Source organism: Lepisosteus platostomus, chromosome 12, assembly GCF_059453375.1.
Source record: "Lepisosteus platostomus isolate fLepPlt1 chromosome 12, fLepPlt1.hap1, whole genome shotgun sequence".
Classification (NCBI taxonomy): Eukaryota; Metazoa; Chordata; class Actinopteri; order Semionotiformes; family Lepisosteidae; genus Lepisosteus; species Lepisosteus platostomus.
Genome location: NC_142622.1, coordinates 11,364,511 through 11,391,227, shown reverse-complemented (window position 1 = coordinate 11,391,227; position 26,717 = coordinate 11,364,511). Strand labels below are relative to the sequence as shown.

Here is a 26,717-nt window from a genome sequence, read left to right as displayed (position 1 = left end):
ATCATTGAGCCCAGTATAATGACAGTAATAAATCACTTTGCCATTCTCAATTTGAAGCCGTCTGTTAGTAAATAGATCTGTATTTAGGTTTAAGCTTTTGATGATCCATGACTCCTTATCCTGGAATGTTTTTGTTTTTGTACCTGTCCATTGTTATATAATGCATTGCATATATACATGAAATTTTCTACACGTATTCATATACATCCAAATGTATCTAGAAATATATATATATAAGAAAATTATCTTCTTCAGCCTGTGATCCTGAAGTGAAAGGGGAGAATGGACTCTACCTCCTCCTAGTCCAGGGTACAGACACTGGGGACTGCAAAGCCAGACTGATTCATTCTGCCAGTCAGATCAATGGAGCTGCTGCCCAGGCCACCGTCAGTGGATTGGTCAAAGGGAAGTCTTTGCCAATAGCAGGTGTGTAGCCAAGGAGCGGTGGATTTAAAAAAAATATATAATTAAATAATCAAATACATTTTGTAAATGGAAGGGAATGTTAGAATGGTTACAAACAGACCCACCTCTGTCAGAAGCATACTCTACCCAGTTTTCTGAGGGGATTTAGAGTAGTATTAGTAACTATTTGGAATATTTTTTTAAATACCTATGTTTGTTAATGTGTTAATGTGAAAGAGGATTGTATGTTGTTTTTGTAAAAAGTAAAAGAGGAGAAAAAAAGAATGATTGCAAACAAAAGAAAAGCCTTTGGCCTACCTAGCCCATTTAGTGATTAGTGATTGATGTTTTTTGAAGGAAGCCAGAGTACTGGTTTTAACAACATGGCTGACGAGTTTCTTTCATACTCCCACAACCTTTTGCCTCTGTGTAGATGGGACATTCAAAGATCTACCTGTGTTATATTTGATACAATTATTTCATTTTTTTCCTTGTTTTATAAGTGTTTTCCTAGACTTTTAAAGACTTCACTGTAAAGAAAAATAATTTTAACTTTGTTTTTATTGTGCTCTTGTGCCTGTAAAAATTAGGCTCAGTTTTTTTCCTACATATTAAGTTTTACAACTTTTTTGGCAGTATTGTAAAATTATCTTTCAAATTAAGTGTTTTAGGTGGATTTGGAAGATACTCTGTACAATGTCTGTTGCCCAAATGATCAATCCGCACTGTGAAGCTAAATGAGTGCTTAACATGTTTCTTTGATTTCAGGGTTGGTGCCTTCTTTATGAAGCTTTTTTTTTTGCTAAAAGTCAATTTCACTTTATTACAGAATATTAACAAATATTTCATAGATCACTGAAGGCAGAGAAAGTAACAACTTTAAATTTAGAAATGAACTCCAGTAAATCAGTTTTAACTTCAAATGAGAAATAATGAAATTAGCATAGTGAAAGGCATTGTAATAGTGTACATGTGGAAGGATATTAATTATTTCTTACTCAAATAGAAGTAATTTGCATTCTTCATATTTCTTATAAACTCAGATTACATCAGTATTAGTATTACATCAGATCTGATTCAATTATTCCCTTGTCAAAGAAAAGACTGTCTCAGGAATTTTAAGAACTTGAGGGTATTTTGTATGACATTAGATAATGCCATTTCTTCTTTCTTGTTAAACAAATAATAACATTTATTACATATTACTTACGGCAGATTAGTAATACGATGCTCTTTTACCTAGAAAGCGTACTTGTTTTGAGTCTGGAGGAGGACAATTAGGATTCTTTTTCTCTCTTTTTACTAATGTTAACATTCTTTCAGAAAGAAAATACTCTGTAAAACAGTAGCAAGTTAAATCCGTTTTTCACTTCTGGCTCTTTGTATGTCCCCTAACAATTTAATAAGCACATTAAGTTCAAAGTACTACGCTATGGTTCTTTAAAAAACAGGCGCATTTTGACTTCTAGTGTACATGTAGTCATAAAAAGTCCAAAACATCTATACATAAGTACTAATTAAAAATGCGTTTTGCTGCCTGTGTGCCTGGAGCATTATGAGAACCTTGTAGACCTTAGAATACAAATCAATAAAAAAAACATCAAGGTCATTTGCAAGTGTACTTCTAAGTGAGTAAAAGAAACAGCAGGGCTTTTTTATATTGAGACTCTGGATGTGCCTATTTTTTATTCAGAGGAAATGGTTTAGTAATCATTAAGAGACATTCCTACAGTCCTTGCATGCTCTCTGCTCAACTCACAGTGAGGGTCCATTTGGTGAACTTTAATATAGAGCATAGAGGCCACGAGTTTTATTATTTATTGTCCTGGCATTATATCAAAGGGAAAAGTGAATACAAGCACAGGAAGTGCTAATGTCATAGGTCAAACAGGTGTATCTTTCTTTTCAAAAGGTATTGTACAATCAATCGTGTGTTTTTCTTTTTAACTGGCACAGATGTGTCCACCTGGCTGGGGTCAATGCCTTGTCTTCATGGAGACCAGCTGATGCAAAGGGAAAGGGGGCTGACCAATGTGCAGACACTGGCCCTGAAGGAATGGCTCAGTAAGTTGTTTGCTCCAAAGCTCTGGCACTTCATTACCTGTATGCCATCTTCCTATGCGTGCAGTTTATTTTTCTGTCTTTAGCTCCTGTGGAGCAGGATTTCGAATGCCACAATGTTCTAAAAGCTGTTACAGTAATACATTAAGCAGCAACGCACTTTTAAAGGCTTTTTCATATTTTATCTGCGGAAAGCCGATCAGATGAACAAGCTGCTTTGAGACTTGCATAGAAGAAAGGGACAATCCCATCAAGTTGGAAGAGGGCAGGGAGATGCTTTGTTCCTAAAGAACCCCTCATCCATTGGGCAGTTTAAAGTGATCTCACTTCTTAGTGTGGAGAGCAAGATCTTCTTAGTGTTAGCCGCAAGGTTGACAACATACATGACTGAGAACAACACAAAGAGGCAATCCCAGGCTTTTCAGGATGCTTGGAGCACACAGGGGTCCTAAGTCAGATGGTCCAGGAGGTGAAGTTCAATAGAGGAGTCTTGACAGTTGTCTGACTGGACCTGGCTAATTCATATGTATCCATCCCACATAGTTTGATTTAAGTTATATTTGAGCACTATCATATCCCACACCACATCAAGGGGATAATCACTAGGACTCACGTAAATAAAGCTTTTCTTCCTACAGCACCTCTCTTGGTTGTGTGCAGAAGAGAAGTTGGCAGTTTAGAGAGGGAGGGGCAGAAAAACGCCTGTAATTACCTTCTTTTTTATAGGAAGGAGAGAAGAAAACAAGAAACCTGCATCAGTTCCAGTCAATGATCTGAAAGCTCTGTTGACTCTTGCCAGAGAACAATATCTAAAGATGCACGATGCTAGAATACCCAGAGCAGTACTTCATACTGAAGAACAAAAAGTGAATCGTGTCAGAAGACGCCCTGGTATGATTAAGCGATTTATTTAATTTCCTGGGTTTGATCTTATTTATTTAGCTGATGCATTTATTTCAGACAATTTATAGTCAATATACCATCAAATATTCTCGGTGAATCAAAATTTGGAATGCTGCAGTATAAACTAGGTAGTATCATTTAGTCTGATATTACTAGACAAAATAAGCAAAACAACCTTATATATTTTTATATAATATGTATTTCACTCTTACAAGCAAGAATGTATTTTTACAGAATTGTGGTTACAAGCTATGCCATTAATAGAAATGACAACCATCTGCTCTAATGTCTCTTGTCATTTGTCACTGCTGTAAGGTGGGGGATTGCATTTTGACCTCCAGAGAATGAAGGTCACTGCCATCACACTGTTTTACCTAAGCAAGTGAGAGGACTCTGTAGTTAGCTGCATCAGGGAATGTTAAAAGATACTTTCTGTTTTAGTTTCTAATACTATAGCAGCATTAAAAAGGTCCTTAAAATATATTTGCCAGCAGCTATATCACCCTGCAACTCACAACTGTCAACTCACTAAAGCTAAGAACGTGTGATCCTGACCAGTACCTGGATGGGAGACCACCTGGTAAAGCTAAGGTTGCTGCTGAAAAAGGTGTTAGTGGGACCTGTAGAGAGTGTCCACCTGGCAGTCTGTGTTTGTCCTAATTCCCCAGTATAGTGATGGTGCCATATTTTTTATGAGAAATAAAATTGAAATCCTCTGGTCATTAAAAATCCAAGTGTTTATCTCGAAATGAGTAGGGGTGTAACCCTGGCATACTGGCCAGATTTCCCCCTTGGCCTTTACCAATCATGGCCTCCTAATAATCTCAATCCATAAATTCACTTCATCATTCTGTTCTCCTCCACACTGGTAGCTGGTGTGTGATGACCGTACTGGTGCATTTTGGCTACTGTCATATCATCCAGGTGGGGACTGCACTTGGTGGTGGTGGAGGGGAGTCCCCATTTCCTGTAAAACACTTTGAGTGGAGAGTCTAGAAAACTGTTATATAACATAATAATATACGTAACATAAGTTTAAGGAATAATAATAAATGATTAGTTATGTAACTGCTTGAGAATCAGATGTGCGGGACAGAACTTTCTCTAGTCCTTTAAAAGACTTGAAAAATGTTCTGAGAATTGGAAGGTTTATGTTAAACTGTACTTTCTCTCAGCTGTATCCCATATGAAGAATTTTAACTATAGAAGTTCTTTTTAGGATCTGATGCACGCAACATGACCCGTTTAGAATGGCCTGAGAGAAGAGTCCTTCAAAATTTTGAAAACCAGGAGAAGATCCGTCAGAAGTCAAGGTGAACTATGCGTCATTTTTCATTTGGGGGATTCTTATCACAGGACCTAATATGGCTTGAATGATAACCCACAATTGGTAATGAATGAGTTTTGTGCTAATAATAATAATAATAATAATAATAATAATAATAATAAATAAAGTTTATTGATGGAGCACCTTTCATGCAAATAGCAGTTTAAAGTGCTTTACAAACCAAGTGTAAAAATAAAATCTTAAAATTAAGAGATATATTCATCCCTTGGCAATGATTCAACTAAATTCGGCTTGCAGGCTAGATCCAGTGCCTCTAGCATTTCTGTCTGACCCCCCGTGACTCTCAGCTAGCTTTTTTCTTCTACCGAAAAGGAGAAAATAATTTAATTACCTGTTGTCACTTACAATGGTTATATAAATACCGTTGAAACAACAGCATTCCATTGACTCATTGGTAATTTATTGTGTCAGAGTGGTAACAAGCAGTTCACGCACTTCCCCACTTCTCAACAGCTCACAGTATCTGATCAGAACCTGGAAAGATGCATGGTTTTCAGATGCTCGCTTTGCACACTGACTTTTTCCATCGGTTTGAGGATTGAAGAATGAAAATCACATGACTTTGATCTCCTCCCCTTTCACAACTTTCCATGTGCCCACCAATTTGAGTTCATCCACTTGCGTTTGTGATGCGCTGCTTGCAGAGTTTATTGGAGTCCCCATTTGGATGAGTGAAAAGGTGTGCATCCCTGCCAAGCAAAAAAAAACATTTTCACATCAAGTTAAAAATATAATGATAATGGGGGGGGGAACTACTCACTTAATGAGATGGTAGTGCTTGCATAGAGGCAGAAAAGACTTCTAGTCAGGGATTTGTTGGGGTAAGGTAAAGACGTAAATCATCTTCAACCTTGAGAGAGACTCTGTAATTGTTCTTTATGTTAGTTAGCGCTGAAAAGTCAGACCCGCGAATATAGATTGATGTGAATGGGAGAATCTTTTTCAAGGCTGTGCCTTGTTCTCAGATCCGAAAGTCAGACAGTGGGCTCTCTGCAAATATCTGCTTCTGAGCCAAATCATTGGCGAGATCAGTCAATATCCTTCAAATTCAAGCAGTAATCCTGTTAGCTGTCTCTGAATATGGATGTCTGATCCATCCGTCTGTGGTAGAGCACCATGTTTTCTGGAAACTACTTGTAAATCTGACTTCACAGTCACCCCGATACTGAACCCCGATAATGTTCTACAAGTCAGCTTTTCTCACATAAAAACTCACTCATCCAGTAATGGGAAAACCTCAAAGTTGTCACTGAGAAACTGCATTTGCCATAACGTGATCAACCCCAAAATTTTGTTGGAAAGATTAAAGAGTGGAATTTTTTTTTTTCCTGGTGTACTGCATTTGTGTCATCCAGCTGGCCGAAAATGTCTGTAGGTAGGCTAAAAGGGCAAGACGTATCACAATCTGAAAAGCTAGCTGAGATTTTTTCTTTGATGAAAAAAAGTCCTACCTCGTCTCCTGAGCTCATAAATTCGACTCGGCACCTTAGCCCTGAACAGCTAGCGCACTTAGGTATGATACAGCAGCTGTTGGTGCTCTGCTCCCATCAGTTGACACAAAGTTCTGAGGAGCTGAGGACTTCTTGCACTGTTCTTGATGGAGCTGACTGTGCGGACCACTTCATCCATCGCATTGAGTTCTCAGGGCATCCTCTTTGCTACAGGGGCTTCCCTCTCGTACTATGTGTCCTCACTGTGAGTGGAGCAAATGCGTGCACTTCACTTGAGGCAACAGCCGACTGTGTTTCCCAGTCAAGGCTTTGTGCTCTGTCAGTGTAGAAGCCCACTCATTTCTGCCCATTTCTGTCCAGCACAGCGAAAAGCTTTTCACCAGTTTCACGTGGCAAAGCTGGCAAAACAAAAAACACAGTACCTGCGCCTCTCCTGCCACATCTGTGGTCTCATCCAGTTGAATTTGAAGTTGAACATGGAGACACTGGATTTAACTTTGGAAATAACTTGCTCGAACACGTTGTTTGCCTTGCGTTCGATGCTTTTCGACGCAGTCTCGTTTGACAATGGTCTGCTATGTTTTTCCTCACATATAGTGGAAACAGATTCTTTGCACATGGTAAGAAAAAAGTCTCACCTCTTGTGGATGTTTTCCCTGTCTTGACAATACAATGTGAGATAACAAATGAGCCCCCAAGTGCCTTTTCATTTACTATGGCGGCTTTCTGTACGATAGACTTTTGGCCTCCGATCTCCTATAGCTTTCTCTCAAACAACTCCATTGGCTTTGTTTGCAGAGAAACTCTGCCTGGTTTGTTGATGTCTTAGCATTTTTGATGGCTTGACTTTGAGTTTTACCCTCCCTCCGGTTAGACACCGCTCCATTTTTTTTAGCTCTTTTTGCGGTAAAAGCTTGTTCACTGCCACAGGTGAAGGACTTGAAAATACAAACGTCTGTTGTAATAAAATAGCCACCGGGTGGTGCTGTTTTTCACAATTATTCTTTATTTATTGCGCCTTTCTGAAATTGTTATATTACTGTATGCTGTTTAATGACTTACTTATTTTAATACACTATTCACACAAACTCCAGGTTAAGAACCACTGTTTCAGACTATTAGTGAATACTGGAATACAGATTTAAAGATCATGTATTGGGACTTGAGAAGCCAGAGGTCCTGCATAAAAATATTCCTGCATATGTTCAGAACAAGGTAGAGATAACTAAAAATAGTTTTAAAAACTTAAATATATGTAACTACTGGACATTGGAGCATTTGAAAGTTCAGGCTTAGCTATGCAAATCATAGAAAGTTTTAGTTTTCCAGTTTTCAAGCATTGAGCTGGGAGAATTTCACATTATAGTTACCAAGAAGATATGTCTGTAATCAAATTGATTTTTCCAAATGATGTGTTTCATAATAAGATAGCTTTAGGTTTCTTGGAATACTTATGTATCACAAAAAAAATTGATTTGGAATACTTTATGGTGTACTGCAAAACATTTAGCAAAAAATGCTGACTGAGTAAGATGACTTAAAAAGCTTAAAGGCAGCGTTGCACCACAATGTTATTTGCAAGTGTGTTTTTTTTTTCTTCTTTTCCAATTACGGATAACAATAAAGAAGGAATCTAAGTTAATATTGCCAACATTTTAAAATGGATCATTTCAGACTTTGCTCTTACATGTTCTATGCTTCTGATCTGCTAAATGATCTGTGTGTGTATTAACTGAACATCTCTCGTGCTTATCCAAGTTTCTTTTTAACTAGGTTGCTAAGAAGTGGTTATGTTCCAGTTTTTCCCCAGCTTCATTTTCCAGGTTTATTCTAAATCATTAGCTTTAATAATAGACAATTTAATTAATTTATAATAATGTGATTGCTGCTTGTGCCCAGTTAGTTATAAGCGATAAGGTTGGGTATTGTTGCTACCAATTTTCTGAACAGTGTGCTTTCTTGTTTTTCTTCTCTAGGACAGCTGTTCTGTTATCTGGCTCTTCTGATTCTTTGTTGGGTCCAAAGGACAGTCAAAGATGTCCTTCTGCCATGCTGGATGCTAAAGAACTGCTGAAACACTTTACGCCTGAGGGTTTACCAACGGGAGAACTGCAGCCTCTACAGATTCAGAGGGGGTAGAGTTAAGCTTTTTAAAGTACAAGACAATACTTTAGGTTTCATAGCATGTAGCATTAAAAACACGTTTAAGCAGGGATAATTAAATAGGGAAACATCATACTCTTCACATAAGGTCATTTCTGATTTCAAAATCAGATAATAGCTGGGATAGGAAATACTTCCTTTTGCTAAGTTAATTTGTCCAAGTGCCTGTGTACCACAACATTTTAATACATTCCTTATCTAGGACTAGGAACAGTTTAGGTAGTCTGTATTATCAGATGTGGCATCTAACATTTATCGGGTTATTAATCACTTATGTCTTGCTGGCCTTCCTATATCCAATTTGGGATAAAAAGTAAAATCAACCATTTTGGCCCTCAAACTGCTTTTTGAGTCACAAGTTTGGGATACCTAACAGCTTTGCTCTTGAGAGGGCAAAGACCAAATATCAGATGTTGATAGGACACTACATAATCACCTCCTCTCGTTCCATTTGGCTTTCTGGTGGTGACGATATCAAATCTAAACTCTGCATAAATGAATACATAGCAGAACAAAATGAATCCAAATGTGAAAATACAAAAATTACATGCTGATTATATTACTAGTCCTAATGAAACAGTACATTGAAGACCTCGTGATATAGGAGGAAAGTAACAAAAAGAAATGGAAAACAAGGAACATATTTGAACATTGGAGTGTTGCACTCTTAATTATGAATAATAAGCAAGGAATGAAAATGGCCTACTCCTTTGCATATCATATTAGCAGGTACTGTGCACCCCTTAGGGTGCACTTTCAAACATTTTAAAAGACACTTTATTATAGACTTCCCTTGACAGAGGCAGCTGTTCATCCCCCCTAGGTTCACTTTTAAAGTCATACTTTATATTTTATGAATTTCTCTTTTTTCTTTTTGTATTAAATAACTGAAAATTATTAATTGTTCAAGTCTTCTTTCTGGTGTTTTGCACGGGACAATATGAGCTCATGACAATAGCAGCTTCTGAAAAAGCTTCTCAAGGCTGAGTAAGACGAAATACAGTGGGTTTGGAGTATTGCTTTATAGTAGCGTGGGAAGCTAATTGGATTCCCTACTGCACTTCCAGGAGGGAAACGTTTTTCAAAAGCGACAACTGAGAAGCTTATAGAAAGCTTGCTGTATAGGATGGAGCAAATAGTGACCTGGAAATGGAAATGTTTTAAAACACTTTCTTTAATAACATTTATGTGACGTTATATGTGCTGTCATGACTGTCCAATCGTAAATTTACGATGCTTGTCCAACTTCATTGCTTAATCCCCAGTTCAACAGTAGTGGTTGGAAAGCTATAGAAATGAAGTTCATTTTTTTAAAAATCAAAGAGTTCTATAGCTTTTCCTATGCAAAATAAAATATTATACAGTATAATTCTTAATTTTTTTTTTTACTTAAAGCTTTTCACATAGAATAGATTCTCACCAATATAGAACCTATTAAAATGATAAAAATGACATGATGAAATGATGACAAATTTTAAAAAAGAAATGGTCAATGAAGCTGTATAATTTAGGCATATATAACGTAATATATAATCTGTATAATTTAGGTTATAATCTTTGATAAATTTTCACTATAGAAAAGTTAATCACAAATTTCAAGAGGAACGAAAAAGTGCCTTTCTGTGTACAAAGACTGAACTAGGTAACACCAGAAGCTTAACCGTTTTTCATGGCCAAATGCTTGAGTCTAGGAAACAGTTTACGTTTTTTTTTAGCTGCTCAATTACAGACATTTAAGTTGTCAGTTTGAGAAGTTGCTGCTTCACTTATTGTAAGCTCAGTTAGTCTTCTGAGGCTCACAAGAAAAGAGTTTCATGTGCAGTTGTCTTGCTGCCAAAAATCATGGTCTAGCGATTCTGGCTGTGAGATGGGATGCAGTTTGTGCAGAGCGTCTTTTCCACATTTCTTTTTAGCCTGTTAAACAGTTCACTAGTAGTGAAACAATGTCCCTGCAGAGATTTCTAGATTTCTGTTTACTTCATGACTTTCCTTGAAGTCTTCCATTTCATGAGGTTATCTTATTTAAACTGCAAAGTAATTAACGAAATCAAATGCAGTTCAAACACTATATCCAAGTCAAAGCTGTAAATTACGACCATTTTGAGCTGGTATTTTCAGATAGCCAAGACATCTAAGCTCGCTGGGCTGAATGCAGGCCAGTCTCATCATTATGCATTGTTCTGGAGTTGTTACATTTCCTTAAGTTGAGGAAAAACGGGATATGTTGAGCAATTGTACTAGGCACATTTCCAGGTTTTTCCAAGTGAAACAGATTTTCGTGTATTTCATTTATTATTTCTCCAGTCTCTCTTTTAATGCTTGAAAGCTACCTGAGATGCATCGCATTCAAGCCCATCTTTATACTTTCAGGGAAAACGCCTTCCAAATATCCTGTGACCTGACACCCCGGAAAGTGCAGCATCTGCCTTTTAACAAGGCAGCCAACTCCCACTATCACGGAATTGAGTATGTTCGTAATTTTATTTTAAAAAAAAGGCAAACTGGACTCAATGATTTCATGTTCACGCCTCAGTGCAACACCTATTTTTCCGCTCTTAGATTCTGCCTGGATGACCGGAACTCTTTGGATCGAGACAAAGCCTTCGGCAAGCTCCAGTCTCGCCTCATCCGCTATGAGACCCACACTACGTGCTCCAAGGAGCCCTGCCCCGTGCCTTTCGCACTGAGCCCGGCCCCCTCCCCTGCGGTCCTCTCCGAGCCCGGCAGCGTCCCCGAAGGAGAGGCTTTTCAGCTGGAGCAGAAGGGGGAGCTCTCCAGACGAAAGAGGTAACCTTCACACAGCCTTCGGGTGGAGATTAATGAAGATTGCTTCAGGTGTTAATCTCTTTCAGGCCTGCTGTAAACAGAGTAGTGGCAGGTTAATACACAACAGGACAGTGTGGAATAATACAGGTTATAACAAGGAACAAAACATAAAAAAAACTGTGAAGCAGAAAAATTAATCATGGATTGGATTTTAAGGAGAGCCTTCAAACACAAAAGTAAATTGTCAAAAGGTCAGTTTGTCAGGTATTTTGGATTGCTGAAAACAGAATGCCAAACAGTCTGTTTCCTTGTTTTAGCCAAGTCATTTCTTCTAGCAATAAGCTCTGTAATGTAATAATGGTCCTTATATTAATACAAATTGACTTACAAAAAGTATAAATGTGCTGTCGTAGATATAATACTTACATAGATCAATTGTAGATGTTTGGAAAAGCACAGGTTTTGAAAATGTTGCTATAATTTGGCTTTAGTAGTCTTCAGCCTAGGATGCTTAGTTGTACATTTTTTCTTATCTACAGTGATTGTCTTTACAAACATCATAGCCCATTTATCTGTGAATAAGAAACACTAGGTTTTATTGAAGTGCACAATAATTTGATTTTATTTTTCCATAAATACACTTCTTTTATAGTCTAGCCTGTGACCCAGAAACATTGGGTGCTTTTGGAATAGAAATTGTAATGCTTTGCTTTTTCATGTAATATGTTTCTTCAGAATAAAGGTTTTGTTTCCATTAAGTAAAAACTTTTACCTCAAAAATAGTTTTACAGTGAGACAATCTTTAGTGAGAATGACATCTAATCTGAACACATTCTTCTCTTTTTGTGCAGCCAGCAATTATGCAAGTGTCAATACTGTATGTATGCAATTATTAACTGGGATAAAGGAGAAATCAGAGCTTGCTTTAGTCCTGATGCCACATGATACTCTCCATACCCCAATATGTTTAAGCAGTAGTTCTGTGTAGGATAAAAATATTATTCTACATGCTACAGCATCAAGGAGCAGTTTTTAATAAAGTATGTGCATTCTCCTGTTAATGAATTTCTTGCTTCTTAGTTTCCTGGTAAAGGTTTCAAAGGAGTAACATTGGGAAGTGAATTATATTTGTTCAGTGAACCAAAGTTTTTAAGTGTTTTTTGCACAGACTGAACTGTGCAATATTTAAGTTACCCAGATTATGCATTCATTTTGTGAAGTACTAATGAAGTTTTTAGTTCATTTTGCATGAGCTGAGTTTATATCAGGAAGTAAGTCAAATGCATATTTGTTTTCTCTGAATGAATAAACCAGGCCCTTGCTTCTACAACTATAGATTTACTATTGTAGCCTTGAATTACGTACAATAGCAATGAGAGGATGATTAAAATGTTATTTTTTATGGATATAATTTTCAACTCAAAAATGCAATTGCATGGGAGCTGTAGGATAAGATAAGGTTTGCTAGAGTTGGTTTTCTTCCAGTCACAATAGCTTTTTATACCCTCAGGATCTGAAATGATCTGCAGTTATTTTCTCTAAAATATAGGTTGTTTAAAGAACCCTTTATCAGCAGATAGTCTGTTGTTAGACTTTTTACTTTTAAATTAAAAAAAACCCCTCATCCCTCATTTGTCAACTGTAGTTGCTTTATATCATGATGTATGGCTTTATCAGGGCATATATTAGTAAAAAGAGCTACATTTGTATGCAAGTTATAAATTGCTTAATGTTTAGAACGTCATAAGCTGTTTTTTTATTTAATGTATTATAACATGATTAATCTTTAGGCTTGTTACAGGAAAAAATAATTTTTATTTTGTACATGTGATATCCATTTATATGTATTAACCATGTCTTATTTCAGTGAGCTTTCTATAACCCCTTCCCTCAATTGACGAAATTTACAAATGTCCAGTTTCTGAATTTTCACTATAAAGAAGCACAAGTTTTCTTACCTATTTTTCCGTTTCAAAGAGATTGTCACTATAACGAAAGTACAGGAAGTAGAGGAAGGCCCCCATCCTCATAGCGCGATCTTTCACAGTTCATCAGTTCATAGAATTTTTATGTCTTATCATATCTAGTTAACTGCTGTTCTACAGTAAAAAGAGTAATTATCATATACATCAGCGTTCTCACTTTTACGATTCGGGGCTCCATTAGGATAAAAGCATGGGGGATGGGGGATGATTTGTAGCTCTCAGAACAAATCGGAAGTTGTTACATATAGATTAATGGGAAGCTCATTTCCGGATTCGTAACCTTCACCTTTCAGACCATTTTTGAATAAACTACATTTGTAAATTAAGGGATGGGTGTATTAATTAATCTTCAGAAAACCAACAGATTACAATTGGCTTCTGAAATGACTTGAATGAAGTGTCCAGGGGGACGGAATCATTATGGCTCTAAACTCTTTATATTAGAATGAAATATAAAGTCCTAACATGTTAGCATTAGCTGTTTGATCGAAAGAAAACGATCTGTGGTATCAATTGTTATCTCCGGAATAACCTTCCATGTATGGATTTGTGTCTGCATTCAGACCCTAAATACTGCATGTGAACATGCTGCTAGTTGTGAATATTTTTCGTTGCTTGCTTATGCTTTCCTGTGAAGGAACAAGTAATAGGTTTATTCCATGCTGAAAAAAAAGAAGAAAGAGAACACAACGTTTCGGCCGTGGAGCCTTCTTCAGGTGTGAGGAGCCTGCTTCAGCTCCATATATTAACCCAGCTACTGTAGCACATGTATTCTTCCCTTTTTTTTAGCAGTCAGCATTTAACAATAAACAATAAACTGCATGATGCAACTTTCATTTCCACTGCAGGCTGCCTAAATCAGAAAGCAGCAACTCCCTTCTTTCTCATCCCGGTGGCAGCAGTGGACACCGCGCCGCTGCCCGCTCTCTGAGAGATCAGCCTCAGAGATCTGTGTCAACCGCCTCAGCTCCCTTCAAGCGCAGTCCCAGCACAGGCAGAGAATGTCAGGGTCAGGGAAAGACCCAGGGCCAGGCGACGGCACAGCCCACAAAAGAGTCACGGTCACAGAAGCATGTTCGGGTAAGGAACCCCTTGTCTCAGGAAATTTAATACTGTGATTCACTGTGTAATAACAGAGATCAACATAGTTTGCAGTGCACAGCTTTGAATCCTGTTCTTTCCCGGACAATGCAATGCTGTCTTCATGACGCACATCTTCACAAAGAAGCAGATGTGCGAAGAGGTGTACCAGCTAGTGTAGCATGTAATAAACTTGCTATTGGTCTAATCAGAAATCATGACGACTGTGCTATAGTTTCGCAATGACATGTCCTAGGCTAAGATTTGCATAAAACCACTAACAAAAATGAAGAAACGCAAGCTTCAATTGAGTAGTTTCATCTGGAAATAAGAACAAACCTCACAATCACTTCCATCACATAGTCTGACATGTAACTGTATTAGTGGTAAAAAGAGCATTGTGGTCACAACACTTACAGTACTTCTAAATTATATAGCACAATCTTTCACTTTACATTTAGATGTACCATGTATTTCTTCTTTCCAACCATATACTGAACAATACAAAAACAAACAGCAGAACTCTGGGCCTCACACCATGGTTCTGAGCAGTGGAGAGCACGATAAACCCGATAGGTCCGGATTCAGTAATGCCAGGGGATGGAGTGCAAGGGCTCTCAAAACATCCCCAGCATCTTTTTAACCACAGTCAAAACATTCATCCAGATTAAATTCTGCTGCTGGGAGAGGCCAAGATCAGAGTCATCATCTAGTAACAGTACAGGAGAGAACAAAGATTATCCCTACGTACAATAATGGACAATTATGAAAAGATAACCCCTTCCAGAGCTTAACCGCCTCTTGGTGCAGCACCCCCAGATGTAGGTATGCATAAAAGTAAGTGTATGTAACAGATGAGAATCTAGCTTCATAGTGATGTATTTGTGACAGGGTTCTGAGTGGCATAGTATGTTTGCTCTTTTAAGATACCATTTCAAAGCATGCAGCTATCGTCTTTGAGACGTCACATGCATTGTGACAGAATGTTACTGTATGTGAATAATTGGATTAAGATTTTTGAAAGAAGAATTTACATTATCCCAACTATTGTTTTTGACATTCAAGTCCATATTCCTGATAGTGACCATTCCTGTAGTTTCCAGTATATGAAATAAGCTATACAAACAGGTAACTAATCCATTAGTTTTGCCCGAAAGTTTAAACATACTGTATTACGCATTGGGTGCATAGATGGCCTCACTTCCTAGGTACGGCCTATGCATACTTTGCACAATGTAAGTGCAAAAAGAAAGAGGAACCTGGATTCCAAGTCTTGTGAGAAGTGATGGCAATCTTATTGAATCTCTTATCACGGTGAAGTCCTTTATCACTCCAATGGGGAAAAAAGAGAGGAGAATCGTCTGTAAGAAATTCGTGATGGTGGAAAACAGGAGCATGCCATGTTTTCTGTGATTTTGTATTGAATTGAGAATTTCATTTGCTTTCTTATCCCTTGCCTTATGAGTTCTGTAATTCTAGAAAGCAGTCTATCCCAATAGCCTAACAGGGGAGAAAGAATGATATATTTCAATAAATTCAGGCAAGGAAGCACTTTCATTTTTATTATGGATATGTGTGGCTGAAGGGAATTGGGGAAAAGAGTCCTGTCTACTCAGGTCAGTATCTGCCTGTTTAAAAATGTTTTTCAAGTTGTTTACTATGATGACATGTAAAGAAGAGCAAATCTGAACACTAAGGTGTCTGAAGACTTAAGGACATATCTTTAAGTCCACGTTTTTGTTCTAGATGCTGAAAGAGGTCGTTGCAAAAACACTGAGTCATCATGGGATTAGAGAGGACCATGAGAGTTTTGAAGCCTGCAGCCAACGCCTTTTTGAAATATCAAAGTTTTACCTGAAGGTTTGTGAATAGTTTTTTTTTTCTTTTAACAGCTAGAGTTTCTAAAGCCGGATGAAACATTCTCAAATTCTTTATCCATAAAACTCAAGTGAATTAATATATGCTGTGTACAGTAGTATGCTTAATGGTACAAACAGACACTGGTGGTTAGTACATGTAAGGGAAGCTATCAAACCATGCAAGCCAACATAAAATTTGAATGCAAATACCTTAATCCTTTGTTTTAATTAACTCTTACGGAATGTTACTGACATATACAGTACAGTATGTGACAGGGTTAGAGTGGCGTAAAAATGTTTGCACATCAAAGATAGTATTTCAAAGTACACACAGATTAACATTTGAACAGCTCTTCCTCACAATGCCATGACATTGATTACTAGGATTAAAAGTGGTTTTCAGATTCGTTGTTAGTTATGCATGCAAGATCGGTTTTGATTTGTTTTAAACAGGACCTGAAAACCTCCCGAGGTCTCCATGAGGAAATGAAAAAAGCTGCAAATAATAACGCAAAGCAGGTAAATTAGCAAAAAACACAACAGATTAAAAACAAAATGTGCACACATTTATATCAGCGAGGGAATGCCGCAAGGCATGCCTGTGGTTTTTGCTGATTGATTTCATACATGATGCATCTCTGTGATATGGCCAAGGCAGCCCAACCCACATTTTACTTCTGAAATCATCTCCAATAATGATTAATCCCCACAAAAACCTCCAAAAATGTGACTATTGTAAAATGTTTTCTATAATAAACTTGTGAGTAAACTGTTAACTTTGCTAATATACATTTTGCTATTTGTATGAGAGACCAGACTTTTTTAAAGTGTCTGGGAGTGTCAGAATTCAACCAAAGTGGCTGAGAAACAAAGGAGTTGAAATTAAAGGTTTGGTTGAGCTGTGCCCCCTGAAGACCTTTCACGCTGCAGAAAGGAAAATATAATATGTGGTTGTTAACCCCTGCCAAACCTCTGAAGTCTAAATACCATTCACAAAACTACTTTATGTTCAGATTGTTTATTGGTTTTTCAGGGAAAAGAAAGAATATTACATGGTAACATAGACAATAATGAATAAATGTGAACAATCATCATGGCATGAAAGACTTGGTACCTATACAAACTGTATTCATCCAAAAATAATATAAAAACAGGAATAAAGGAGTAGAAAAAAGGAAACCAGAGATAAGAGAGAGATAAGCAAAGGAAAAAGAGAAAAAGAAAAAAAAGGTAGTGAAAGGACAGAAGAGGGAGGTCATAGACTTCAAGGTCTTTCATATGACCGGGTTGAGCTGCAGGTTCTTAAAGAAATTTAAAAAGGGCCAACAGGCAGAATAAAATTTTGCAGTGGAGCCACAGAGGGAAAACCTAATTTTTTCAAGGTGGAGAAAGTCCGTCATATCCCTTGCCCAGAGAGTGAAGGCCAGTGCAACCGGTTGTTTCCAATGGAGCAAAATCTAACATCTCGCAAGTGTACGAGAGAAGCTACTCCAAAAAGCTACTTTAAATGACATTTAACAATGCTAGTAAGAAGCATTGAAGCAAATGTCACAATTTTTTAAGAAATGGAAAGGTATGCAAGAGAGGAAATTCTGGGGGACTAAAAGAGGAACCTCTGATCAATTCTGGTGTCAGTTTTCCAAAATCTGTACAAGCTGATTAGAAGCAGTTATAATTACTGTGTTTTATTGAAGATGGTCACGTACATCTTAAAGGATATGTAAACAATGTTAACTAAAAAGTTGTCAAAAATAAATAATTTTTTGAAGCCATGTTTTCTCGCATGTCTCCATGTCCTCTCACAGTCGACACACTTGCTGGTAGGTTAATTGGCTTCTCTGAAAATTGGTCCTGGTGTTTGTGTGGGTGTGTTTGTGTCCGTGTGCGTGCCTCATGATGGACTGACATCCCGTCCAGGGTGTATCCTGCCTTGCACCCGCTGCTTGCTGGGATGGACTCCGACTCCTGCTTCGAACCTTTATTGGGTGAAACCGTTAGAAAATGGATGGGTGTTTTCAATGTTTCTATATGTGTGTGAAGACTGCGTTTTAGAAGGTTGAATGTGGTTCAAGTGAGCATGAGCATCATAAGAAGAAAACAAAAATGATTTATATTTTCACTGCAATTTACTTGTTTTTTTATTGTTTGTACTACAGGTAATTGACTGGATCCTGGAAAAAGCTTCAAAGAAATAATGAGCCACTAGTAACTAAAAATAGATGGAAAGCTCATCCCACCTTTCATGATTTGGATCATTTGTTTTTGCACATTATACTTGAAAACCACTAATCCCTTTGTGGTTTCCGTGTTACACAGCTTTCCTTGATATACATGTGGTGGATGGTGCTTTTTGTAGTGTGTTGTCCTACTTAAATATAGCATTAGCAGGAGCTGACAGGATGCATTACTAACACTTGGATACTGATTTCTGTAGGTTTTTAAATTATTAGAACATCTCTATTTTTAGGTGTAAGCATTTATGAATGGCATTGACACCAGTGACAATGTGTTTCTAGGAATGTACTTTTGTGTAGTTACAGATGTGTTTTCTGTATAGGAAAAGACTATTGTATGTTCCATAAAATAATTATCTGGATGTGCAATATGCATTGTTTTATTCCTGTTTTTTTTCTTTCTACTTTATTTCTGTATATTTTAGCATTGTGCTAAAGTTTTCCAATTCCTAGCTGTTGTACAAATCTTTCCAGTGAAATGTTTCATCGTTGACTAAAATTAAATAAATGTTATTGAGATGAAAACTCACAAAAAGTAATTTTATGCTTACATTTTATTTGAACTGTTAGCTTACACTCTTTTTATTAAAGCTTTATAATTATGATGCCCTGGTGTCTTTCTTTTGAAAACTTTGAAAACTAAAAAGACCACAGGCTTTTACATATTTTAATAGTAGAAAATTACTTATGTACATTTTTCTTATTTATTCTTTAAGCAGTAAAACCAATGGCATAGATCAACATTGAAAGACAGTTTAAGATATGTTCCCAGCACACTGTACAGCTAAGTGGGGTACAATTTCTTTTTCATTTAGATCTTAATTACAGTAATTAAAATGTAAGATAACATTAAAGGCACAGGAGTTTCAAGGAGTCTTTTGTCCTTTTTAAAAACCTTCATTTAGCACAATACAATAGGATTGCCCTTCTCTGTTACAGACGTTTTCAACACAGCGGTGACAATATGCGTTTGAGACTAGTTGAAGGTACTGATTAAGAAATGTATGTAAAGTAACAAAACTGTCATTGTGTTTGCTTTTATTAGTTTATTCATTTCTAGAGATTTTTTCTAAATGACCTTGAGAAGGTTGAGAAGCTTTGATGTAAGCAAACACCTCCTAGAGTTGGCCTACACAGGTCTGGTACAGAATTTGCTCTCTTTTAACCTCTCTACTTAAAATGATATTAAGGGTACAGTTAAACTCAAGAATTGTAAGCATGGGCAGCAAAATTATTGGTCAGAAACAGAACCAGTCGACACACTTGCATACTAGGAGTGTTTGCAGAAAAGCAATGTTAATAGCAAATGATGCCTCACACTCACTACTCTACCAGTGATGTTTTAGAGTACCAAAGGCTACAAAAACATTTTTAAGAAACACTGGATTGGCAACATTTATATGCATGTCACATCTGAATTTTGGTATTTTTGGACTGTTTTTTATTGTGGTTTATGTTGCATTGATTGTTTACACCTTGTAAAATCTGTTGTATTTTTTATGTACTGTATTCTCCATTTGGTGTCTCAGTGAGGCCAAAGGGAAATTCGCATTATACAGTATGTGGACAATAAAGTAGATTCTTATTCCGATAAAAAAGACACAACCTTGGAGTGCAAAGTTGGTAAGAGACCTGCAGTTGTAATTGCTGCCAAAGGTGCTTTCACCAAATATCACGTTCATGAGTCTGAATACTTATGAAACTTTTTTTTCCAATTTTAGTTTTTGCTGACATTTACTGTAACTTCTCTTATCCTTTAAAGTGTTCAGTTTGAACATTTCTGTTTTGAATAAAATTAAGTTAAAAAAATGAATGCATCAGTTTGTACTTGCTAATTCTAGACTTGTTTAAATAGTTTTATTTATTGAATTTTCAGGATGATAAATTGTTGACACCATTTTATTATGGGTGTTTTCTAGACATACATACTGTAGATTTATTTTGTAAGCAAGCACACAGAGATGCAAATTAGGAGCATGTGAGAAATACCTGAATTATTATTTGCAGTACATATTAATCTCTGACATCTTTGACATATTTGCCATGATAACTATAATATATATTAATATAATTTCTTGATATATTACAAACAATATAAACTTAACCATCACATTTTTTGTAAGAATGAAAGGAACTTTTCTTATATTTTAAATGTACTCAATAGTAAGAACCAACAGTCATTCACTGCGCTTTAAGGACAATCTGTAACCATAAAAATACCACTACTACTTTAGCATGCTTTGTTTGAAGAAGTCCTAGATAGTTCCAAATTATGGGTTTAACAACTGAACTGTTGGATTATAAATACACATACAATATGTTCCATTCAGAGAACTAAATAGCAATTCTTTAGCCATAAGGGAATCAAAAACGTCTTTCACATTAACTACAAATGTACATTATAAATGGGACAAAAGTCCCTGAGTTATGATTCTTAGCCTTTTACCCCTTTCCCAGTAGTGCAATTTTTGAGAAAACTCCACAGCAAGATGTTGAGGCATGAGAAACATTCAAGAGGAATTCTTAAGGTCCTTTCATTTTGTCTAAAAGGCTAAAATGGAAATAGAAAATAAAACAAAGAACCAAAGCAATTAATTTATGATTCTGGAAAAGCAGGATTCACTGTTTTGGAACAAATGCTGTTAATTGTAAGCATTTGTAAGGGTGAAATACATTTGAAATATCTATGCGTTTGTGAATTAATATATAAAACTAGGGTTTATCCATGTGTATACTGTACACTCATGTAACCTGTAAGAAATATGCCCTTTACCATCCACTGAAAACCAGCCTTTGTACGGTGTTTTATCAACTCATGCTTCTATGTGCCAAAAGACACATTTTTGTGTTTTTGTTTATGTTACAGTAGGTGAAATTAAAAACTGGTTGTCAATGAATGATGTTCTGTGACATGACCAACAATCTCAGCCTTCTCTAATGTTTTTCCTATCAATTATTCAGTGATGTATTGCACCCTGTGCTTCAGGGACAGGCTGCAGTTTGCCCCAACATTTACCAGGAATGAACAAGTTTCTGATGATAGATGGATACCCGACATACATCTGGCAACTCTTGAAATCTGGAGAAATGCAAACATCTGCCAGTGGTAATTTCGATTTCACTTCGTATATAACTCACTGTGTCAGGCAATTGCAGTTTTCTGTTTCCTTTATCTACAATGAAAATTCAGCAACTTAGTTGAAAAAGATTTCCCAGTCATCTTTCAGCAGAATATGAAACAAACATTCTTTCAATTACATGGAGAGCACTCAACTGTGAAATAGGCACACAGGGTATTGAGAGTTGTACGGTGAATCCAAGGCCCCAAATTCAAACCCTGAGGATTAAGTATCCACAAAACAGGGCAAGAGGGAATCATCTCCTTGTATCAAGTGATTCATGTCACAACACCATCACACCAGCTTCAGTAAGATTAGCAGTAACAAGACAGACTTGGTATGCTTGTGTCAATTAAGAGTTTTAGTCCTCTTAATTATGTCAGACAATAAACAAAAGGCAGCAACAAACAAAAAGGGTCTGAAGAATGTCTGCATGGTAACAGTTATTATGTTATTCTCTTATTTGTGTATTCATATTGCAGTGTAGGCTGTGAGAGACTTCGGTAGAGAGTGCCAACATTTGCTTGCCCTCCAGTCAAACAAAGGAGCTTTGTCCTTATTCCTGATCTCAGAGGGCATAATGGGGACTGTATATCAGGCAATATATTCAGTAAACGCAAAATTTAATCAGAATGTCACCTTTTATTGACATGAACTTATACACTATTCCAGTCACCAAATGTCTCCAACATTGTTATTTTGGCAAGCAAAAACAAACATTTGAACAGCATCTGTTTTCCTGGAATAGGATCAAGAAATGATTTTCCTGCCCACTTTCCAGATACCCACTGCACTGAATAGCTAATAAATGTAAAAGAGCACCTTTTGTGTAAGATTTTTTTGTGTCTAAGAACATAAAGTGACAAGGAGGTATGAGGCAACAGAAGCAGACAAAATATAATGGTTGAAATGGTTAATGACTCCTTTGTTGTTGTTTTTTTTAAATGCTTATTATTTTAATGCCTTCACACTGCTCACAGTGACAACCTCTGTACACACATAAGGAGGATGAGGAAATGCACAGGTTTCTCCAGCCTGCTCCCGAATTCAGCCTTTCATCTTTTGACCTCTCCAAAGACCTGGAGGTGCAGAACGGGGAGGTGTATATACCCCTTACTGACTTTACAGCAAGACTGCAGGCACATGGGGATTCATAGGGGTTGGTATTTTGCTGGGAGCTCAGAGTGCCCTGGTTGAGTAAATCCCCTGGTGTCAATGAGACAATTACTGTATGTGCTGCCGCTTGGGAAACCCCAATGTCTGTCAGCTAGCAACATCTGCACCAGAGAGCTTAGTCTCCTTGCAGAGGGGGCACCTTTACTATGTGAGCCACTTGGAAGCCTAGATGACTCCTTTTTATCAAGGCAGAAAACAAGAAGCCACATAACTGAAGGTGACACTGCACAATCCCTCAAGAAGCAATATGGGCTGAATGACAAGTCGCAAAGAATGGTTTCCCTTGCAACCTTTTTTTACTTCCCAGGAGAGAGATTTGTGCAGTCTGTGACATTTTTAAGGAGTTTAGCTCAAGATGACATTCCCATGCATATCGCACTTGATAAGTGACACCTGGTAACCCTCCAAATGGTCTCCCCCTTTTTCCTTCATATAGTAGTACCTCTTTAATGGATGCTACCAGGTTCAAGATATACAGTGCAGAAATGTTTGCCCACAGATCATTTTTTAGACAAGGAAAAGGCAATAAGAGTATGTTTAAACCACAGCAGTCAATGGATAACAATGTTTAGTTTTATTTTAAAAAACTAACTTGATCAACAAATCTATGACAGTAGCGTTAGTTTTACACAGTAAATCTTAAAACCTGTCAGCTATAATTTACATTCAAGTGGTTGCAATTCAAAAACTAAGATCTTTTCTTTTTTTGTACAACAGGAGATTTAGGCATGATTATGCATTGATTTTTAACAGACCAAAGAGCTGGCTGGTTGATCATGACATATACAACAATTTAGTGTTGCTGTATGGAAAGAAACTCATTACATGGCACTATTGCTGGAAAAGAAGCTATCATACCTTATGTAAAACATTTTCTGTAACACTTTAAAGAATCTAATTCCATTGTACAATCCAGGAATCTGTAAGGAATTCACTGGAAGTAGTTACAACAAGGCTCCCCAGTCCTGGTCCTGAGGCGCTAGTGTGTTTTCAGGTCCACTTCAGAGACCCAGCACCTGATAAATTGAGAAAAGCTGTTAATCAGAACAAGGTCCTTAACCTGAATCAGCTTCCTTTTGTCTCAACCTGAGCAGTTTAACAGCTTCCTGGAGCTCGAAGTGCCGGTGCTCTAAAGAGAACTGGCAAACTTGCAAACACAACAGTCCTCCAGAACCAGGATTGAAAACCCTTGGTTTAAACTTTTACAGATGGAAACACTGTTCACCATAATAATCTGTATTGTTTACCATTCCATTGCTGCACAGGTGGGATACGCATGTTGTATTTATGTAGTTTCTAGTTATAAAGACATCATGATTCAGCTACCACTGAAAGGAAAGTAATGCTAAATTACTGATACAACTGAAAGGACTGCTTAAGGTGGTGGCCTTTGTCTTCATTTGATGAAGAAGCTGTGTTGCTACTTAAATCTCACCACACATCTTGAGTTGTAGATAAAATTGCACCACTTTAGTGTATGGGGAAAACTCTTATTGATTTCAGTTTAATAAAACCGTGTGTAAAAACAGCACACGTCAATGCTCAGGGGTGAGAGGTGTAGGGTACTGTCTGTGTCAGCCATGACATATTATGCATGTTTAATAGTCACATTCATTAGACCTTGATGGGCACCAGCAGGCTGTGGACTTCTTTTGGAAACTGGAATCAAGGCTGAAAGCTGAAAGGCACATTTGTGTTCATTTTAAATGCTATACACATTTTATTGTGCTTTCAAGTGTTTATCTTAGTGCTTGATTTCGGCCTGTTTGCGATGTGTGTTGACATCACATACACAATAGGCACTGTCAGACAAGTGCATGAAGCTGAATCAGATACATCAGGTCCTCACGACTACGGCTAGAGACACACTCTGGTGAGAGCGCAGGTAAATCAAACACCCAAGATCCATTGCAATTCCCACTGTGGTTAAGGTTCTGGACCACTAATGGCTCCCAAAACTGGTACAGAGTATTGCCAACACCTGCTCCCCACAACAAACTCAACTGGCTGCCAACAGTAATTGCTGATTACCTAGAAACCTTCCCAAGTGTTCAAATGTAATCCCACATAAACAATAAATCTCTCATAAACTGCATCATTTGTTTCTTTTCAAATCCTTTGATGAAATGGCACGTTAACAAAGATTCATAAAACGTTCAGTAGTAACTACCTTCTAATTAACATAAAATTCTTTAATTGGCCAAAGTTATTTCAGTCATTACTACAGCAACTGCAGAACATATGCATGATGCTTTTAAAGTGCTGGGGAAGCCATCACATGACAAGCTAACATTTAAAACTTGGTTGGTGCAGCGAAGATGTTCAACATCCTTTTGTCCTTTCCTAACTATGGCTTTTCCTTGTAAATTTCTCATGAACAACATGGGGTAGTTCACACCAGAACATGCATGGCTGACTTTGGACTGCTTTTTAAATGAAAGAGTAAATTGTCATGATTCCCCCCTTTTAATTGGAAAGAACGAGCTTATATCCTGCTAGTGGAATATTTACAATTTCACAGAAGCTTTCTAACACAGGACTTTCAGAAATTCAGATACAGCGTGCACCCCTTACCTGTACAATTCCCCAAAGTGCCAGAACAATGCTGGCTCTTTCCGGGGACTGGAAAAAGAAGATTCTCAGTCACAAAGGCTTCTTGGTAAAGGGGTAGCACAAGAGGTTAACTTTAATTAAACTAAAACTGAGCTATATTATTCTTTACAGTACATATAAGGCGGTGCAGTTCTCTAGGAAACACAGTAAATAGGTGGAAAACATAAATCTTTCAATTATAATTTAAGCGTATTAATAAAGAAAAAAATTACCTTCTTGTTTCATATTAGCTGCCGATAATGTAACAATTGTTTGCTGAAGCTTGAGATAGCATACAAAGTTAAATTCGTTTTTAGCCTCACTAGTATCACAAATTACGGTTAGTGCTCAAAATTGACCAAAAACGTGTCATAGCAGAATGATTGCTAAAAAATAATTCCAGTAGAACTGACTAGTGTTACAATTTCCTTCCTTTGACATGGTGATAGACCATAAAGACGTCTTCTTTTAAAAAATACTTTTCAAGCAATAAAGAAAATTTTCAACGTGAACAATGTTTGTGTGTTGTATTTGTTTTCTTTGAATAGATTTTTAAGTAATCTAATGTTTGGAACACAATCCATTTTGAATTGTGGGCGTTTGAATTGTAGATGTTACGACACCACCGGAGATCAGTTGTTTGGTATGCAGTGACTTTGAGCCTTCTATTTCCCAAGTGATGTACTTTACTTCACAGTTACTCTGATGAGACAACAGTCCACATTGGCTCTCTTTCATGCTACTAAGCCAAGCCTTGCAATCTTTGCTGAGAGGAAGGAATGAAGGATGAAAACGATGGGCTTCGGACAAGAATGAAGGTCCAGCTGCTGAAAAAATAAACAAGAAGATAAATAAATCCCCAAGTGGCATTCATATTTGAATCCACATTCAAACTGGATATCATTAACAGTTGGAAAGGGGAGCTGGGTCAGAGGACTTAGGCTTTAGCTGAGCAAATAAAGGTTAAACCCACACTGAAAAGCAGAAAGAAAATACACACCTTCTGCTCTCACCTGAAGAATGCTCAACAGCTGAAACACTGTTTCTTCTTTCTACTTTTTAGTATTGGTTTAACCTTTCCTTGTTCCCATCATGTACAGTGTTTTGCAAAAATATACAGACCTCCTATGGTGAAATTACAAAATGATGTTTGCACATACACAAACAAAAGACTTCGAAGGATAAGAGAACTTACAGTAAACGACTGTAAATGTCAAAACTAAAAAGAAAACACTGATATGAGTTGGTTTTGTAAATATGCAGAATTTTGGTGGAACCACCTTTGGCAGCAATTACAGCTACAGGTCTTTTTGGTTTCGTTTTATCAACTTTGCACACTGGTTTGGTGCACTATTCACCCATTCTTCAACTGGAGATCGCTTATGGATAGCAGTGTTTTCACAGATTCTCAATAGGATTGAAGCCTTGACTTTTATTGGGCCACTCAAGGACATTCACTTTCTTATTCTTAAGACACTCAAGTGTAGCTTTGGCCTTGTGCTTTGGGTCATTGCCTTGTGTAAAGGCTAATTTTTATCCTAGTTGGAAGTCTGAAGTAGGATTTCCTCTAAGATT

General features: G+C 37.1%; 2 protein-coding genes across 2 annotated transcripts in view; one reads left to right on the top strand and one right to left on the bottom strand.

The window, feature by feature from the left end:
• mtbp (MDM2 binding protein) overlaps nucleotides 1–19,125 on the top strand; it is a 34,881-nt gene extending 15,756 nt beyond the window's left edge. The window contains exons 12-22 of the mRNA XM_088600966.1: nucleotides 256–426; nucleotides 2,362–2,469; nucleotides 3,193–3,357; nucleotides 4,589–4,682; nucleotides 8,145–8,303; nucleotides 10,702–10,797; nucleotides 10,891–11,118; nucleotides 13,931–14,162; nucleotides 15,909–16,022; nucleotides 16,475–16,540; nucleotides 18,178–19,125. Of these exons, the coding sequence (XP_088457092.1) occupies nucleotides 256–426; nucleotides 2,362–2,469; nucleotides 3,193–3,357; nucleotides 4,589–4,682; nucleotides 8,145–8,303; nucleotides 10,702–10,797; nucleotides 10,891–11,118; nucleotides 13,931–14,162; nucleotides 15,909–16,022; nucleotides 16,475–16,540; nucleotides 18,178–18,216 (1,472 nt within the window). The 3' untranslated portion in view covers nucleotides 18,217–19,125. The remainder of the gene's footprint in view (nucleotides 1–255; nucleotides 427–2,361; nucleotides 2,470–3,192; nucleotides 3,358–4,588; nucleotides 4,683–8,144; nucleotides 8,304–10,701; nucleotides 10,798–10,890; nucleotides 11,119–13,930; nucleotides 14,163–15,908; nucleotides 16,023–16,474; nucleotides 16,541–18,177) is intronic.
• A 3,976-nt stretch (nucleotides 19,126–23,101) lies between these two features.
• The window catches only part of sntb1 (syntrophin, basic 1), a 43,309-nt gene continuing 39,693 nt past the window's right edge, over nucleotides 23,102–26,717 (bottom strand). The window contains exon 7 of the mRNA XM_088600968.1: nucleotides 23,102–25,969. Within this exon, the coding sequence (XP_088457094.1) occupies nucleotides 25,877–25,969 (93 nt within the window). The 3' untranslated portion in view covers nucleotides 23,102–25,876. The remainder of the gene's footprint in view (nucleotides 25,970–26,717) is intronic.